Source organism: Buceros rhinoceros, unplaced genomic scaffold (genome assembly GCF_000710305.1).
Source record: "Buceros rhinoceros silvestris isolate BGI_N320 unplaced genomic scaffold, ASM71030v1 scaffold16380, whole genome shotgun sequence".
Taxonomy (NCBI): Eukaryota; Metazoa; Chordata; class Aves; order Bucerotiformes; family Bucerotidae; genus Buceros; species Buceros rhinoceros.
The window spans coordinates 1-19,864 of NW_010391534.1; the positions used below are offsets into that span (position 1 = coordinate 1).

General features: G+C 39.8%; 1 protein-coding gene across 1 annotated transcript in view; it reads left to right on the forward strand.

The window, feature by feature from the left end:
* Window positions 1-602: 602 nt before the first annotated feature.
* The window catches only part of PHF20L1 (PHD finger protein 20-like 1), a 51,593-nt gene continuing 32,331 nt past the window's right edge, over window positions 603-19,864 (forward strand). The window contains exons 1-6 of the mRNA XM_010142226.1: window positions 603-703; window positions 8,854-9,025; window positions 9,177-9,261; window positions 10,016-10,104; window positions 16,150-16,357; window positions 17,023-17,148. Coding sequence (XP_010140528.1) covers window positions 621-703; window positions 8,854-9,025; window positions 9,177-9,261; window positions 10,016-10,104; window positions 16,150-16,357; window positions 17,023-17,148 — 763 coding nt within the window. The 5' untranslated portion in view covers window positions 603-620. The remainder of the gene's footprint in view (window positions 704-8,853; window positions 9,026-9,176; window positions 9,262-10,015; window positions 10,105-16,149; window positions 16,358-17,022; window positions 17,149-19,864) is intronic.

A 19,864-nucleotide genomic window follows, 5' to 3' on the forward strand; every position in this document is an offset into this window, starting at 1 on the left:
CCAGAAAGTCACGTCAGTAGCGACAGTAATCGGACAGAGAAGTGTTTTGGTTTTTTTTCTGATAGTGACTGAATTGCCGAAAAAGCATTAAAAGGCATTTGTGAATGAGACTCACCTAGTGCTGTGAATGAGCCTCCGCAGTCCAAAGGCTGAGGGTGGCTTGTGTTTGATTGGTTGGTTTTGATAATTTCATCTTACCTGTCCTTTGGGCTGTGTTTTTTCTAATTACTATTTTTGGTGAGGTATATCTGTCTTGTTTTTGACTTTTCCCACAGCAGAGGAGAGAACACACTCTTAGGCTCTGAAAGGATGTCAAGGAATTGCTGAATAGCACCAGATTTTTTTTAATTTATTTTTTGACCTCATGTTGACACCTGTGGTTTTTTGGAGGGAAACCAAATCTGAACGAAAATACATGAAATTTTTTAATGCAGTTTTTGGGCCTTGACTGTGCTTCTGAAAACTTAAGCAGTTAATGGAAAGCCAGGATAGAAATTTTGTGTTACTTTCCACCCTTTGGGATATATTTGCTATCAGTGACGTGTTTTAGACAACATTATGTGTTTTAACATGACTTTTTTTTTTTTTCCTCCAAAGGTAGTGAAAAAGAAAATACCAAGATGAGTAAAAAGCCTCCAAATCGTCCTGGAATCACGTTTGAGATTGGTGCTCGTTTGGAGGCACTGGACTATTTACAAAAATGGTATGGAAGACATGGTGCAGTATTTGCTAAGAGCATAACCACTTTGTGTCTGTTGTGTGGCTTGTTGTCTAATTATACAACTTAGTGCACCTCTTAAAGGTCTCTTCCAACCAGGTGATTCTGTGGTTCTCAGTTGACTGTTCCACAGGTGAGCTTTATGATTTTCCACGAAATAAGCCTGTTAGCACTGTCACCCTTTAGTAAAACATTTTCTCTTCAGAAATCAAACTAAACTTCTCTGTGGATTTTCGTTTGTTGGCTTTAGTTGTTGTGCAGCCATAGTAAGCAAAGAGCATTTCCAGAGCAGTGTAGGAGATGATCGCTGTGTTTATGTGGCAAACTGTTGAGACTAGAGAATTCTTTTGCTTGAGTTTGAAGGCATCTAAGTGAATTCATTTTGCGTTCAGTTGTCACACTTCATAGGTTCACTAAACTGACTTTTAAAAAGTGAAAACATCCTTAACTGGAGTTTGTGGCATAGGCAAATACAATTCTGTTTGTATGAAACAGTTGGAGGAATGAATTGCTTAAAACTGTGGCTCTACCACCCGGTCAGATAGTGAGTGAGAGTCAGAACTATCAAATGGAAATCTGTGGGCCCGGGGACTGTGCTACACCGCATGTGTGTTGTGAAAGGAGCTGTTCTTTCGGGATAAATTGTTAGTCAAAATGTTATTAATGCAAGGGGACTCATTTCAGGACGTGTGCTGGCCGTGCTATTTCGCTTTGGAAAATCCCTGGTTTTGTTAAAGTGGATGACGGAAGAAGTTGATGTTTCTACCCAGAAGTTTTTTCTTAGCTGCTCTCTGGTTGATGAAGTCTAGGAAACATAGAGGCCTGTAGCTGCTTCTCTGTTGTGTTCCTGGAGAGCTAAGCACATCCATGTAAATGTCCGATCCTGCTCTCTCCAGGTTATGTGGCAGGGAAGTCTGTGTGTAACTTACCTGTTTACAGGGGTTATATGCTCTATGTGAAAAGTTGGGTGAAACTTTTTAGTAGAGCTGTTTAAAAACACCAAAACTGTTTGTTTCAGTAAAAGGTCTCTAAAGGAAAACATGGTGTACAGAACCGTTTACAGAGCAGTTCTTATCTGTTGCCATAGGGTGGGTTTTTGACTTACTGGTTCTATAACTGATGCCAAGGTCATGAGACTGTCTGAATGGTGCTATAAAAATAATTTTCTTACAACTTTCTTTAGCATCTTCTGTGGCAGGAGATAATTGGCTAATGTAATTCTATTACAAAAGGCTTCAGCTCGGTTGTATCAAAAGAAGATCTCTGAATATCCAGTGTATGGCGATGAGGGGTCCCGTGTCAGTTCTGTAGTGCTTGTCTAGGTTTGGCCTTGCCAGGCGTGGGCCCCATTGCAAGTTCTGCAGCTGAGTTGCGTGGTACTTTCAGGCAGAATAGAATTTATCCTGAGCTTTCTAGGAATTGATTCATCACATCAACTGGACCATGAGGTAGAACAGGTCACGCTTATGTGCCTGTAAACTTTTGTGATGCTATATATGGGAGCAGGAAGTTAGTATTGAAATTTGGCAGTCACAGCAACACTGCAAACAGGACTCTATTTCCAATGAAATAACAGTCATGTACATAACCAAAGAAGTTGTTAGAGAAGTCCTGCTGTCATGTTGGTTTTAGGGTGACATGGGCTGGAATAATAGTCCGTGTGGGTCTTTTTCTTATAGCTTTCTATTGCATAAGGGGGTGGTGGATGTTATTTAAACTCTTTCTATATATAAGCCATATGCATTCCTGTCATCTGCATGCAGAAATATGTACTTCAAAGAAATTAAAGTTGCTGAAATTACACAAAATCTCTTTATATTTTTTAACAAAACCAAAATAGAAGAGCAGCAGTACTGCTTAGCTCAGTCTTTCGACAAGTGACAAATTGAGAACACTTGCTGAAAAATAGCCTTTGAACGGGTTTTATTTTTTTTCTTCACTTTTTTGAAACCTGCTGTAATTTAAAGATCCAGTATTCATGACCAGTTAAAATATTAACCAAGAAAGGCTTCTAGAAGATGGTAAAAATAAAGTGTGTTTTTGCTTTGTGAGGCAGTTCTGCATTACTTAAATTTTCATCTGTGTGGTAGTTGCTGAAATTCACGTTGTGGAGTCTGGTGTTCTGCTTGAATTCTGTAAACTTTGGAGAGAGTATGTGTACCTTGACTATTTATTGCTTAAAACCCCTGTCCTTTTAAATGAGGAAGGTTTTGCAGACAGACCATGTTTCAGTCACTAGTATCGTTGGACACGTACAGTTACTGTGCAGAAGACCAAAGCTGTCAAACAGCTCAGCAAAGGCGGGCTGTCAGTGAGCGTGTTTGGTTTTGCTTCATTGTAGAGGTAACTGCAGTTGCTTCTTGGTGAGGTGCAGCAGTGTGCTGTTGCAAAGGGAGGTCGTCATCTTACGTGATGGATTTGTACACTGGTTATATTTACATTCACTAAAGGCAACTGTGAAATGCAGCTCCAGTTGTAATAAATGTGGGATCTGTCAGCAGATAGTAAATGAGATGGGATTGGCTGATTAATAGGAAATTATTTAAAATATATGAGGTGATCAGGGCCCTCGTGAAGAGATGATGAGGAAACAGAACTTGTTTAGCTTGGAGAAAGGTTCTGGAGATGCATTAGCAGCCTTCCGGTACCTACAGGGATGTCATCAAGAAAACCTTAGCCAAGCTCTCCGCAGTAGTGCATAGCCAGAGGACAGGAGTCAACAGACACAAGTTGAAACAAAGGATCAGGCTAGGTACGAGGAGAATCTTGTTCCCCGTGGGACAGTCAGGCAGTGGATCAGGTTGCCCAAAGATTTTGTGGAGTCTCCAGCACTGGAGGTTTTTAAGACTGGGCTGGATAAAACTCTGGAAAAACTGGTCTGAATCCATAGCTGACCCTGCGTGAGTAGAACCTCCCTTCTAACTTGAATTATCCAGTGTTCTCATGCGAAAACTGATACACATGCATGGCTCCCCATGCCCCCCGCCCCCACCTTGACAAAATAAATCAAACAGCAGTGAAACTGCGCATACCTGCAAGGACGTGCCCATGTGTAAGGCTGGTTCTTAAGCTCCCACAAGTAGGACACAGTCTCTGATGTTCTTAAAGATGCATCTCTCCTTTTTTTTTTTTTCTTTCCTGCCCTCCTGTGCTGTGTCTTTTGTGGCTCTCTGCTGGTTGTCCCACAAGTACCAGATACTGCTTTGAAAAAAGCCACCCTGTTATTTTTCTGAGACCATAGTCTTTACTAATCTGCTTGATCCAAAGTGTAAGTTAGACAACGAAGGAAGTGCAGGTATGTGGCCCTTGTTGCAAATCTGGAATAGAAACAGCTCACTAAAATGTGTTAGTTATCAGAACAACAGCACTTCGACGTGGTATATTTGATTATCTATTATTTTAGATGTGGAGGAAGCTTTTATCCTGTAAGACTTCGGGAAATCTTATTTTGTACAGTCCTTGCCTTGGATTTCGGTTGACTGGGTTACCTGACAGCCAGGTATTTGAAAGGGACTGTGAAGACTCTGGATTATGTTGATATAATACTATATATATAATAAAAAGTTGGGAGTTAGAAATAGGTGTTTGCAGATTTTGCAGATACCAGAAGATTTGTGGGGAAGTCAGAATGGAGGGTGTTTGGAGGGAAAGGAGGGTATTGGGTGTTTGGTTTTATATCCTCCTTGAGGAAGAAGGGAAGTCTTTTTATACCACTATTGTGAAGGCAGGAAGTATGTGTCTGTTTCTAGACTTCGTAGGTGCAAACTAGGGCAAATTTACTAACGTTTTTGGATCCTTTTTTACGGTTTGAAATATTTTCTCATCTCACGGGATAATTCACTGCTTTTCGGTCACTTTGGAAGGGTCATAAGAAAGACGATGATGTAAACATGAAAAATACTGTCTGGGTTGCCACTGATACGTGTTGAGTACGTTGGAGAAAATGGGTATTTAGTTTTATACTGTGAAGAAATAAAAACTGGAAGTTTCCCGTTAATTTTTCCTGTATGAACATTGGAGTGTAATTGTCTGACCAATGCTCATAGATAAAATTTTGTAAGCTGTATTAAATTTTGCAGCTTTACAAAAATGCTGCTTAATTTTCATGGTTTGAAATCACTGGAACCTGAGAAAGGAGAGTGTGCAGTATGTCAACTGGGCAGATACCATCAGATAACTATAGTTTTCCTGTTCTCTTTTTAAAAAACAAGAAGAAAAACCTTTTGAAATTTGGCTGAGGCTTTGTTCAGGATTATTAAATACTGTTTCCAGCATGCTGTTAGAAAAAGCACACCTAAAACTTGCAGGTTGCTGTTTCTTCCCACAAAAAGAACACTTTCATTATTGGAGTGAAGTGTGCTGGTCTGTTTGGGGTTTTTTTTCTGTGAAAAGTCAAGACTATTTCCTTGATTTTCTTAGAGCATATTTTTTCTGGTTTGTGCTGCAAATCTATTTGTATACCAAATTGATTATGAAATCCCATAATGTGGAGTACTTGCTGGAGGGGAACGGGGAGAATTAACCTGGCTGGAAAGTTTTTTGGCCTCAGACATCGTTCCACTTTGATATTGTAAAGAATGATGTTTGTATTTCCCTTTGTAGTACTTCTTCATAATGCCTACTTGTAGCTTTGCAACAGAAGGAACTCCTACATTGAATGTCATGTATGAGGCTAGCCATCTTCATATTAATCTTCCTTCTACAGAATAAATATAAACATTGCTCTTAGCCATAGGAAAAGCTTTCCTGTATGCTTTGTTATGAGAATTCTTTAAAAAGTTGTAGTAAAAAATTTATGTTGCCGTTTTATCTCTTATTAGCCGAAAGTGCCTGTTTGCCTTTGAAATATTTGAACAGTTTTGCTATTTATGAAATTGATTATTTTCAGTGTAAATGCAAAAACTGTAATGCCAGGAAAGTGGTTCTGTGCAGTGTAAAATTTGCAATAGTAAATTCTGCAATACGTATGGTCTGCTCTTTTCCACTGGGATGAGTATTGTGAAATATTACTGTTTATACATATTTGTGGCACGTTGTGTGGCTAAACTTAGTGGGTATTGAGGATAATAGCTGGTTTCTAAATATGTGCAAAGTTATTTTTGAGTCGCCTAATAACCAGTCACGTATAGCTGGAGTGGTTTGGAGATTTGCTGCATCTTCCATCTCTGAGGAGTGGTACTGAATGTGGCTTTCGCTCTATTCTTCTTGCATCTGTCTTAACATACGTTCAGGACACGTGAATTATTGGAATAAGGCCATTTTGGGATGATATGATTACTACAGCGCTTGACAGTGCAAACCCAGTATCACTGAGTTCCATTCAGAAGTGATAATGACATTTTTAAAAGACTTTCATAGCAGAAATTGTGTTTATCGAAGAGAAGTTAACCAATAAATGCCTGGTGCTGCTTTTCTTGATCCCTAATGACTTTAATATTTTGTGTATTTTCTTTTATTAACTAATGCTAGCTTTGCTCTTTTATTTTTTTCCACATCTTAATGTCTTCATTCATGGCTTGCTGACCTTTCCTTAAAAGTACCTTCATATACCTGTCTCTGAACCATACTCTGTGTTTCACTTCCTCTCTCAGTTTTCTCTTTCTAGGACTGTGTAACATATTTTGCCATCTTATCCTTCTGTTGTCTTCTACACGGAGTGCTTGCAGCAGTGACTTTGCTGATGACGAGCAGTGAGAGCTGCTGTCCGTAACAACTCTAAAGATCCAGCAAGGGAACTGCTGTAGGGCAGCTCCGTGTTGGGAACAGTGTTTGCATTGCGGATGTGTAGGAAAAGGAGATTTCTGTCTTACAGCTGGTGGTCTCTGAATTTTGTAAAATGACTGTAGGTTTTCGTCACTGCCTGCCTGGCATGCGATTAACCTGAAATTTTCAACTCTAGTGAGAAAGAGCACCATCGTTCTTGTCTTCCATTTCACTGCTGCAGCTTGTGCTGCAGCACAGGCACTCACGTTTGATTGCTGCAAAGTGAACTTCCTGTCCTCTTGCTTTTCTGGTGTTTTTCCTTCCTTCCTAAGAAATCTGAAATGGGAACACCTGGGAAGATGAAAAAACGTGTAAGAAATTTTATAGTAAAATTCTGAAATGTGGCAGCATGTGGACTTAAGAAGAAAGCATGGTCAGAAGCAGGGCTTAGGAAAACCATCTCTTGGCTGACTTGTGTTCTTGAAGCCTTATTCAAAGATAAACCAGAACGCTGATGATGGGATTCAGGTTTTGACCTATGAGTTTTACTTTCTGCATTGATACACTAGATCGTGAGCTTCACTGTTCTCATTAGATTGTTGTTGTCTGTCTTCTCAAGAGGGGAGGGGGGCTGATCTTGTTTCTCCTCCGAAAGAAGTCCCATGAAGTTCTGTCTTGAGAAAGATTTTAAGTTGGCCAGTGAGAGTCTGCAGTTTGAAACTAAGACGCTCCTTGTTGGGTGTTTGTGTTTTTTTTTTTTTTTAAAGTTCAGTGAAAAGAAGTTGGGAACTTAAAGATGGCTATAAAAGTATTTTATATTTCTGAAATGTATGGATGAGAGAAATGCAACAAGAGTTCGGACTGTCTGGTGTGAGGGTGCAATGAGGCTCAAGTGGTTGCAGTAGTAACCTAGAAAAGCAGAGACTGTTTTTCTTATTCAGCAACTCCTGAGCACTTTGGGTGTTGGGAAGCTGTTTGTATCACTGCAGCTGAAGAAATAGGACTGGAGAAATGAAGGAACAAATTGAGATGGACTCCTTTTGTCTTAGTGCCGTGTTCTAGTCACAGGGAAACAAGGGAAGCCTGGGTACTTCCTGAGAACCTGTATTTTAATCAGAATATGGTGTTAAAGACTCCTGTATCAGCACGGTCCCTATTTTGGAGAGTACTCAAACCTGAAAATGTTGACAGAATTACTGTGTGTGTCAGTTGTGTTTCTGCTGGAATTTGCAGTAGGACTGGAAATTGATTGCTCAAGGTCTGCTCCACAGTGGCACTTCATTAGAAGAACAGGCTGCCTCTTAAGGGAAGTGAAGGACAGCTGTCCTTTGTCTGTGCTTTTTCATTTCAGTGTGTGTTTTGTTACATTTAGACCATCCCCAGTATAAACTCTGGAGGAAATTTGATGATCTAATTAACTTAGATTTAGGAAATTCCTTGCACTTCTTGAATCCATTTCAATACTCTTGTCAAGGACAGAAGGAGCTGAATTCTCTGTTCCAATTTTCTCCACTTTAGCGGAGGAGGTAGTGTGACAAAACCAGTTTGTGCCTTGCTCCCCTACTACGGTTTTGTGAAATACATCACTTAGGTGAAACAGAAATAGTAAGACTACATGATAATTGCTAAAGTTAGAGAAATTTGCCAGTTTTCTCTTTAAATGTAATCTCAGCCTTTATGGTTCCTAAATTATGTGTATGCTACACCCAGAATTAGATGCCTAAGACTTGATCTGGTTGCAGCTCAGTCCTGATTAGTTCTACTGAGCACATACAGTGTTTGCCGAGAGGAAAATCCACTTGGTAATTAAGACTGACATATTTATTTTAGTGCATGCGGAGTTAGAGAGGTGACTGCTAAAAAGTAGTCCCTATGAGTGAAATGTAATGGCAGTGAAGTCATGGAAGCTGCTCTCTATTAGTAAGCACCTTAGATTAAGTAAAAATGCTCTGTTGACTTCTGTTGACTTAGTTGCTCAGATTTGTGTGGAATCAGTGGTACAGTTTTATGAAAGATTTTGTGTGATAAAAGTAATGAAGATACTCCTAAAACTTTTTTGTATCCTTTACATCTCCAAGCAAAAGAAAACTCTTACAAGGTTTTGCCTTAGACAAAGACAGGATTTAAAACTGGTAAGTACAGACTTTTAATGGTAATTTCAGGCAGTTTTGGTCTGGAGGCCAGAGGTTTAACTTTATATACAGTCATCTGACTAGCATGCAGGTGGTGACATATCACTGATGGATATAGATAACTTAAACTAAACATTATCCTGCTATCCATTTAGTAATGTCATCTTTTCTCGGACTTGGAGACTTCTCAGCACAAGGTGTTAATCTACCTTTCTGAACAGTCATGTAAGCACAGTTGTAAGCAAAACAAACACCTTTGAAAAAGCTTTGAGATGTACCGGTTTCTATTTATCGTTCAAGGTATCCATCTCGTATTGAGAAGATAGATTATGAAGAGGGGAAGATGTTGGTCCATTTTGAACGTTGGAGCCATCGCTATGATGAGTGGATTTACTGGGACAGCAATCGGTTGCGACCCTTGGAGCGACCAGCATTAAGGAAAGAAGGGCTGAAAGATGATGAAGAGTTCGTTGTAAGTGGCCCATTTATTTTGTCTTTTGACTCTTTTTTGGAAACCATCCTTGTTTTCCTATGCTAAATCTCTTTAGTACATAATGTTTATTTCTTTTTAGGAAGAAATCTAAACTATTGAAATATTAATGACTATATTTTGTTTAAAATAGGATTTTAAACCTGGAGAGGAAGTCCTAGCTCGTTGGACAGACTGTCGGTATTACCCTGCGAAGATTGAAGCAATTAATAAAGAGGGTGTGTATTCATGTGTGGTCCGTGGGTCAGGACTGTTTGCATATATTATGCCATAGCTGTAAAAAGTGACATGCACGTAAAACTTTCCTCACTGCTTCAATATTAAGTGAAAATGTTTGTATTCTGTGAAGTTTAGTAAGAATTTTGTCTTATCTGTGTGAAATTAGAGAATTGGAATTTCTTCTGCATGACAAAATGCTTAATGTTTCCTGAGTGGTGAGAAGAGTATCCTAACGCACAGCGTTAGGAATAGTTTGTGCTATTGTTGATTTGGGCTAGTGATATGTTAAAATTTTCATAATTCTTTTGGGAATGGCAGGTGTCTTTAACGTTCTGTCCATTGAAGAAAACAAATAGAAATGGGAAAATAAATGAATGCTTTGTGATACTTCCCAGTGGGGCGATATTTCTAGTGAACGTACGAAGTTTATGCTGTTGTTTAAAGCAAACAAGGGTTTGATTGTGAATTGAAGGGATTCCCTTTTGTGGCAACTCAATTCTTTCAATGAATTGTGAGCAAAAGTGAAACAGTAGCTTAAACATGCTGGAAGTTGTGCGAGTGGACAAAGACCAACAATATAAAAGCAGGGTTTCAATTGAGGCTGTCATTTTTCTTAAAATTCTTAATCCTGACAGTGGTAACACCTGGTTACTTTGTTAACAGAGCCTACAAAATATTTTGCTGAAGTTTTCGTAGTAACAAGGTGTGTTTGTTTCTTAACTACTTGTAGTGACTGTGTCAATCCTTTTCTAGGAACATTCACAGTACAGTTCTATGATGGTGTTATTCGGTGTCTTAAGAGGATGCATATCAAATCTATGCCGGAGGATGCAAAAGGGCAGGTAAGAATAATTCAGGTATCTCTTTGTTAGGTTTTATATAGATGTATTTTATTCTGTTTTAGTATCTTGAGATATGATGTCATCTAGCAGGACTAGTTTTAGATTGCAGTCTTTGTTCTAGGTCCTGCACTGCCTTACTTCACCAGTTTTGTGGGTGATGCCCCAGAGTGTGCTGCTCCAGGAGCATTGCTCCTATCTGAAATGCCTAGCTGCCAGACGCTCCTTCGCTGACTAATCTCTTCCCCGAGTTTTGTCTTGCAGAGGGGCATCCGGAGTCTTTTTCCTCTGGTGTCCTTTCAGGAAAAAGATTTAGCCTGTCAGTAGTCTGTGCTGCTGATATTTTTTTTTGTTGTTGTTCTTCCTTACCCTTCACTCCGTCTCTTTTGTTTGCTACTGTGGTAGCTTTTTGCCCACATGTTCTTATTAACATGACTGTTGTGTGGGTGTTTTCTCCCCTGTATCAGAACTTTTTGAAGATTCAGACAAAAATATTTTTTTATTTCTCATAACATCCAGCTGCTGCTGAAAGAGATGCTGAGTAGAATTTGAGGGAGGCTGTGAAGTAGAGAACATGATTTGGTCACTAGACGTAGCTTTACTTGCAAAAGATTACAACATTGAAAACTGATACATGCTTTCAGTGGAAGTGCCATTGCATTTATCTTGCATGGTAACCGTATTCTCACAGTTCATGAGAAATTACTCCACTGCTGCTGTTTGACACTTGGAGACAAGAAATGTGGAAAAAAAAAGCTCCTATTTGCTCCCGGTTTTCTCAGAATACTGCTTCTAACTTGGCAAACCAAATGCGGGTATTTAATAATGACTGTTGTAATTGTCCATGCTGTGACGAGGGCAGATGGATAAGCGAAATGGCTTGAAAACGTTTCTGTATCCCGGCCTCCAGGTTCCAGGTAGCTGTATCCTAGGGTATGCTTCTTTAAAGAGATTAACCTGGAATCCAGAGTCATGCTAACACTGGCTCCCTGCTGCAGCCTTACAATAACTCCGTTGAACCAGCGTGTCATATGTCAAACGAAACTTTCAGTATGACAGTAAGTTAGGAAGCTAGAGTATTTCATAAAAAGGAAAACTTGGCTAACGTGGTTGTGACTGAACCGAAATAGCCCTTCAGTGACAAGGCAGAGAAGTCCCTATGCTGTCCTGTGCTTTTTCTAGGGAGCTTTGTTGTGTCTAATCTTAACTTACTACTCTTAGGCCACAGGCATTTTCAGCTTTAAAAAAAAATAGTAAATCCATTTCTCAGCAACCATTTTGATGTCCAGACATGCTAGGCGGCAGTCCAGCTCAGCTATTACTTCTAATTTTTCTCAGTAGTTGAGAGTTACGGTGTCAGTCTCATTCATCTCAGGGGCTGAATGTAGGTGGCTTCAGTGAAGTCCTGAGAAGGAGTAAGGGGACCAAATTTACACTTTTCTGAGATTGACTTAAAAATTTTAAGTTGTCTTCAGCAACAGTGCCACCAGTTGTGCTTCATTTAATACTAATTGATACTAGCCTTAGCGTTTCATTTTGCAAAATTAGAGATTGACACGAAGGTCAGTGTCTTTCAAGGGTAAGGGTAATTTTTTTTCTGCAAAATCTCCCTACATCATTAAGCTGTGGTAAAATGTTTGTTTTTCAAAATATTTTGGTGGCATTTAAGAATAAAAATGTGATCTAAGATCTGATTTGAAAATCAGTTCTCTGAAACTGAGCTTTGTCTAAGCCTAGAACTGAAATGGATGTTTTGGGGTTTTCACATGATTTATTTGTAATTTATTTACTAAAAATTATGCAAATCTTAAAGACAAGAATATAACTTGATTTGAAAACCAGTGGAGTTGGCCGATTCAAAACTCCACGCTTAATTTGAACTTTTTTGTCTGTTTCCAAAGAAAATAATACATTTCAGGGAAGGAGTGTGAGCTTAAGATACACGAAGTTCTAGCACTGAAAAACTGACCAAACCCTTGATCGGTTTGGAAGGTGTGTGCTAAGCTTGCAGAGTTGGAGTTACATGGAGAAAGATGCAGAGTAGTTAATTCTTTGATTTGAGCTTAGCATTTCTTAAAGGAAGAGACTGTAAACCTGTAACACTCTGCAGCAGAAGTGTGTTTAATAAGACTCAGCAGTGAGGGTGGAAAGGAAAAATTTGTAAAGAGTGGAAAATAATGGTGTGGCACAATACAATGAGCCTGTAGGTTGTGCTTATCTGCAGAGCAACTGAATTAATTGAAATCACAGAAAAGCAGCTAATGTATTACAGAGAGAAAATAAAAAAGAGATGGGGATGTTGAGACTGCCCTTGTGAGAGACTTGTAAAGTATTCGGATAACTTACATTTTCTGTTTCATGTTTTTTGTTTTATCTTCGATGTAATTAGGCGCGCGAGAGGGAGCAGATAGCGCCGGAGCTGAGATTAGTGACGGAAATCGAACCAAAAGAAGTGAGTTTTGAGGAGGGTTTTGAAGGAGAGGGAGGGGACTTGGCACGCAGGAAGAGGAAGCTGAGGAAAAAGCATGGATTTGCGATTGGGACAGAGGAAAAAAGAAAATGTGACAGGAGACAAAGTGAGCCAAGATGTAGGTGGGGCAGACTGTTTAGCACTGAAAGGTGAGGGTAAGGAATCCAGGCTTGGTGTGGAATCAGCCGGTCCATAGACTGGTGATGTTTTGTGTGTGTCTCTGTATGGATGCGTGGGAGTTGTGATGTGTCAGGAGAGGGAGGACGGTTGAACCTTCAGTGCTGTGGAGAACCACAAAGGTGGTGGCTGTAGGCAGGTGAGGGGAGGATGGCGTGTGGCTGAATGCTGCTTGACACAAGGGTTGGCTTCGAGAAATTCTTCTGGTTTTGCCTTCCCACTGTTGCAGGTTATGTTAAGGTTATGCCAAGCCATATTTTAAAATACGAGTGTTTATAGCCAATTGATGTGTAAGGCTGTTGAGTAATTTCTGCTCGTGTATTTCTTGACTGTGCAGTTTCCTGTGCTTTGATTCAGTGAATCTAATTAGCACAATGACAGTTTTTCTCAGCAGGGATAATGTTTTGTCTTCTAACTACAGTGTCCCAGTACTTCTCTCCTGTCAATTTTCTCAGCTGACTTGAAATGTGAATTTTAGTAAGAATAAAAAGAAGGAAATACACGATTTTTTAAAGTTACACATGTAAGTGAGAAGCTTTCACTGGGGTGAGATAGTGGGAGCATGAAATCAGGCTGCGTGGTGCAGAGTTACAAAACGACAGCCGCAGAGGGACAAGGTCAGGAGATGAGGGAGAAGTAGGGAAAACTTCTCTTGAGGGGTTTTTGCTTTTCCTTTATTAATTTGTGATGTGTTTCCTATTTGGCTTTGTGTATACTGAATGCTCTGGGGAAAAGTCCTGCTGTAAAAGATTTGAAACTCGTTTCTGTGCAATCTATTATATTCAGTGTCCTGCTATTATGGTTGACAGAGCCGATATTTCACAACAACCCTGAGACAGATTCCAGGATTCATTGTGCTTTAGTCTGCATAACAGACTCCCACTGTTATTCTCCTACTTTTTTGTTAAATTTTTTATGAAAACTCTGAAAAAAGTCACAAATGCATCTTTCTGAAGAGGCAGTTCCTGTGCTCTTCAGAAGAAATGTTGTCTCCTTAGCATCCCAGGTGCAAATAGTTCTCGCACGTTGGGAGCTGTGCAGCTGAGCAGTTCTCAGCATGAATTCAGGGTTAAAAAGCAGGAATTACCAGGGTCACTTTAGTGCCTATATGTTTATTCTGGAGCCAAAATAAAAATGGCCTTACAGTTTCTGGCTGGTTCAGAATAACATATTGTTGAGGTTGGAGGTAATTTTGAGATAATTTTGTCCACCTGCCCCCTGAAGGTTATCTTCAGTTAGTTTAACTTTACAGGTGAATTAGAAAAAAAGTAGAGCTGTCACCGTAATGAAGGTGTCTCTGTTTTGCCTTCTGAATGTTTAATCTTTGTTTGCTTCATTGTTATATGTGTCCTGCTACCCTTCATAAGCTTCATGTCTTAAGGAAAGAATCCGAACAGTGAAATAAAATACCAACGCAACCCCTTCCACGTTGCAGCAGAACAGCTGCCCTTAGAACAGGACAGTTTGGTATGAAGCTCACTACTTTTGCAAAGCTTCTGATTTCAGGGTGCGTAGCTTGAGTGAAAACTAAAATGCTGTTTAGAAGCTGTTTTGATGCAGGCTGCGCTTCCTTTGCTTCCCACTTTTTTTCATAAGATCCACGCTCCAGCGGTGTTACTGATCCTCTTCATCCCTTGGCCAGGGTACAGTGTAAGACTTCCACTCTCAGGTCTCCTAACTCCTCACCAGCGCAAATAACCCCATCCTTTTTTTGTCCTGCTGGATGGGCGAGGCTCTGGATGGAGTGGAGCTAATGTGTGTGCTCGTTTTGGCTGGCCGAAAGAGAGGTATGTGTGTTTTGATTGACTATGCAGCTGGCAGTTAGACATGCTCTTTGTGGCTGACGTGTCACCAAGTGGCCTTGGTAGTTGCCTGTTGTGTAAGCGTTGCCAAAGCGCTTTCGAACTTCACTGCTGGCTAGGCTGAGCGTATGCGTTTTGCATTGACAGTTTGGACATGGAACACTTTATCTTAGAGGAAACAAAACTGTTGGTGTTTCCAAGTACACAGCTTCATGCAAAATAGAAGCATAACCCATGTAAAGTGATATAATTGAGCTGTGGAGAAGGGAAAGCATAATACAAGGAAATATAATGCTTTGTATTTTGTGTTGTGCTTTTCTTATACATCAAAGGTGGCAAAGAAACCTCAGTAGAACGGAAGTTTGAAAGACTTACAATATGTAAGAAGCGGGGAAAAATTTCTGTTGAAACACAATCTTTAAAATCTTTAGGTACCTCATATGATATGAAGTACAGTCTGTTTACAGTTGGGGAAAAATATTCCAATGTTTGTAAAGCATTGATATGAAACTAGAAAAAAGTCTTTATCATATCTTTCTTATATGTAGTAGTACAAATCTGCAAATACTCTTGTAGCCAAATTGTCATGCTGTAAATTAATTATTGTTCAAAACACTCAGATCCTTATTCTTACTGGTGGAGTATGAACTTTGCTATTAGCTTTTATATTGCGTATTACTTCTCCATGGAAAAATTCTGTACCTTGATGTTACGGAAAATTTGAAAAAAACACTTCAGTAGAAAAGGGTAAAGTTAAATTTTTTGCGTTCAGATGTGTCTCCTGAGTGTCAGGGATCAAAGGCAAGATCCAACCGCTCCAAACCGGTGGAAAGAGCTTGGCTCAGCCTTGGAAGTACTTAGTTCTCTCTGACTTACAGAGTGTCTAGACTTCATCTACAAGCCAAAGAGTAGATTAATTTGGGGTGAATGTTCTGTTGTTCACTCCTTGGAAGTTTCTGTCAAATAAGCCATTACCCAAAATGGCACTTTTATTGCCTTAAATGTGGATTGTGAAATTTAGTCATGTTACAGAGCACTCTCCTGAAGTTATTGAGGGAAACTTGTAGTATGCAATACAAAAGCAGTGCTCTCCGTAGTTACTCTAGAAACACAGATCTAATTAGATAGGAGTTATTCCTGCTTTATCAGTTGAATTCAGGATGAACTCTGCCCAGTCATGCTGCTGGCTGGACCATGCTTTGAGCTGATCATCGTTCTGAATAATAGTTAAATTAGAGCGACAATGGAATCGGTGTATTTTACAGCCAGAAGAGTAAGAAAGAAGTCAGTGATCTGGGTTTGGGAGCTCCTGGGTTTCTAAAGCTATGGCACGTAACATGGGTAGCAGGGAGAGTACAGCCAGAATCCTATACCCAGTGGTTTTTTGAAGGTGTTTTTACCTGTGTGGCATACTGATAATACTTCAAGTTTATTTGGGCAATTTGGGAAACTCATTTTACCACTCTGAGTAGTAGCCATAAAAATAAATTCAACTGCTCTTGAACGTTCCTAGATGAACTTTCACTGGCTTTATAGATATTTTCTATTTGAGTCTCAGGCACTTTTTAATACTTACTTACCATTTTTTCCTTTTTGGAGGATTGGATAGCTTTGGTCAAAGCTGCTGCTGCAGCAGCAGCCAAGAACAAAGCAGGAAGTAAACCCAGAACCAGCGCAAACAGCAATAAAGATAAAGAGGACAGAAAATGGCTAAAAGTTCCTTCAAAAAAGGAAGAAACCTCAACCTCCACAATCATGCAGGAAGTTCAAAAAAAGGAAGAGGAGCCTACATCTAGTGACTCGTTTGGTAAAAACATTCTACAGAAGATAAAATAGGTTTTTTGTGATGTCACAGTACAATTCCTGTTGTTGATTTTGGAGTGAAGTCACACCTATCATTTCTAGAGGAAGATGTCTCATTTGCTGTTATGATAACTTGGATACATACGTGAATCGGTTGAGAAACCATTTTTGTCAGATAAATCTAGTTGGCTCAGCATTTACACCTTGTGCAACATGTCTGACTAGCTCTAATGAGAGCAGTGTTAGGTTGTGTTTAATTACTTTATTGTACACTTTGATTCGTATTCCTGCATCTTTTGTTACCTGTGAGATAATCGTGATCTTGTTCTAAGAAAAAAACCAAATCCAGTAGGGATGTTCCATGGTCAGAGATGTTTGAAACTTTTTCTGGGTTGATAAGAATTGGGTCGTTTAATAGTCTTTAGTGCTGATCGCTCATAATAGCAAGTAAAAATTACAGATTCTGATGTAACCTGCATCTAATGCTTCAGTGTGTAATACTAGATCTTCAGAATGCGTCATTCTAATCGTTAATAGGTTTTTTAAAGTTAAAAAGTTCTTCACTGCAGTACTGTAACAGCAGTTCTGAAATATTGAAGTGTTTTGGATGTATTTAAGATTTTCGGATGAAACGTGAGTTTATTTGATTTCTCTTCTGTTTCAAAGTAGGATTTCCTGTAGTGGATGTTCCTAAGATGGCCTTTGTGCAGGCAGAGAGCACGTTATCGCACAAGAGGAAAAGTAATCTAGGCAACTCATTTCAGGCAAAGAGAGCTCGTCTTAACAAGATCACTGGTAAAATACTTCTTTTATTGTTGAATTTTTCCTTTTTAATTTTAGTGAAATACACGTGCTTACGTATAAGATGCTGGATGGATAAAAGCACATTCCTGAGGCAGCTATTCATTACAGTCTTTCACTCGTTTGGAATTCTAAAGGAATCTACAAATGGTGTTAAAATCTACCTCGTACATAAATTCAGGGAATGGTCTCAGGCTTGCCTTGGTCTGTTTAGATTTTTAGGAAGGTAGCTGTCCTGAACTGATGAGTTTCTTGAGTATTTTCTAACTCCAGCTGCACAATTTTCTCCATTATCAGGTGAATTTGGGGGTGGTGCAACTTCTTAGCATGGTGGTGAGTTACGTAGCACCCCTGTAGAGTAAAGCTTTTGTGAGCTGTGGAAAAATGAAGTGTTTCATCATAGTCTGTCATAAAGTAAAACTGTTGCTGAAAAGAGTTTACACTTAAGTGTACAAGTCTAGCAACAAATTGAAGCAATGAAGACCTGAAATTATTTTTTTTCAGTATCTAAGGCATTTGTTCCCTGTGTTTATTACTCAAAGGTATTAATGAAAAACAAGTATGCAGCTGTGGAATATATTTTATACAACAGGAAATGGAATAATAGATAATTTTCTTGTTTTTAAAAATTGAAAAGTTCTTTTTATTGCAAAATTTAGTAGAAATTTACTTCACTGTGGAAAAAAATCATTTCAATTTGCATCCCTCCTCCTCCGTGCCTCCCAATAAGCAAATTGTAAGGGAGCATTGACCCTGTCAGTGTTTAGGGGGAGGTAATATGTTTGTACCTGTGCTGGGAAAGTATTAAACCAAAGCCAGCTGGAAAAAAGTCGTGAAGTCCCCCCCCTTACCAGAGGCCCTTGCGCAGACGCTGTCATAGAAGAGTATTCCACTCATTATTCCAGGAAAGAGTATTTTGTGTGAAGTCTGGCAAACTTTCCTTTGTCACAGGTGAGAGGGGTTTTTGTGTTTGTCTGATTTTCTGTAGTAGGTAGGGTATGGTAATTAATATAAAAGCTATTTGTTGTTTCTATAAGACAAAAGTAACCTGATGTGATGAGGTTTTCTTGGACTCATTTTGGGTGATCCTACCCTTCACAGTTCAGCGGTGGTGGGTGTTTGGTCACTTTTCTTAGGAGTGTGGTTTTGTTTCAGTCTCTCAATCAGTGCTTCAGTCTACAGGAGAAAATAAATGAAACGGACCAGTATGGAACACGATATGAAGGAAGCTGCCTCTAGAAGAACCCATCTTCTGCCTCCAGGATTTTCTTGCCTGGAAGGCTTCTTATTTGGTGCCAAGTTCAGTTAGCAGATGTCTGCTTTATCTGCCTCATTTCCACTCTCCTTTGCCCGTACTGCCTACACCCTTGGTTAAGTCCCAATTTAATTGCTGCCATGAACAACTGAAGGATGAGAGAGATATATATATCTACACACCAGTGATATAAATTGACAGAGCCCTGTGATTTCTTTCCAATAGCTGTCAGTAGCAGGAGATACCAAAATGAGTTGAAAAACCTGTAGCTCCTGTGCTTGTGGATAAAGAGAATAGCAGCAGTCGGGAGGGCTCGTATAGACTGAAGTGAATCATCAGAACACATAATGCTGCAGCCGCTGGCTTTGTTGCCATTCTAAAGACAAAGTCTCCCTGTCCCATGAAGGCATACTCTGCTAGCAGAGGACACGTTACCTTGCAGTGAAAGTGAATCAATCCTGTAATAAGAATATGAAATTTGTCATGCTTGGTAATTATGTTGTGTAACTGTTCTCAAATTAACACACTTCTGCAACTCATACTGTAGTAGGGTTTTTATTGTTGCATAAAACGGAGTATTTTGAAAATAGCTCCTGGTGATCAAACTTTCTCTTGCCACACACTTACTTCTTATGCTTGAAATACTTGTAAATTGTCCTTTGTCTCTGGCATGAGCTGTTACACTTGAAGGAGGGTTGGGAAACACACTGATGTGCCCAGCACAGCAGCTACAAAAGAATCCTAAAGCGTGGTAGCTGTCAGGAGAGCACTGGTGTACCAGATGTCCTACTGGGGAAATAGAGCAGATAATGTGGTTGTAGGAGGCTGTTTGAAGGGACTGTCCTCTGGATTTCAATTCAGCATTCAGTACTTGTTCCAGAAGGTTCTCCGTGTCTGCCACACGGGCTGCAGCTGTATGTGGTGGGCTTTGCTCACCATTCAACAACTGCCACTGGGGGAAATCTGATTTCCAAAGATGAAGAATGTCTCATGCTAAGCATCTCTTAATGTCATCTTCCGATGAGTTTTTGCCTCTGTTGGAATACTTGCTTCCACGTCTCCTGCTGCAGTGTTGGTTCCTAAAAGAAGAGGTAACATCTGCAGGGCAGGACACTTCTAGGCAGGACACTGTGCCACCCGATGCTCTTTGTTGGTTACGTGCTGTTACTGACAGAGGGTGGTGAACCTGTAGTCCTGCAGCTGAAGTAGCTTGCGAAGTTCTGGTGATCGGTTAGAGAAATACTTAATGGGGTAGAGAAGAAGGAAATGAGAGTTACATAGTCACAGGTCTGACAGAATCAGATTTTCATGAACTTGCTTTCTGAGCACTGAGCGTCTTAGCTAAAATAAGAACCATAGAATCACAGGATGGTCTGGGTTGGAAGAGACCTTAAATATCATCTAGTCCCAACCCCCCCACCACGGGCAGGGACACCTGCCGCTAGAGCAGGCTGT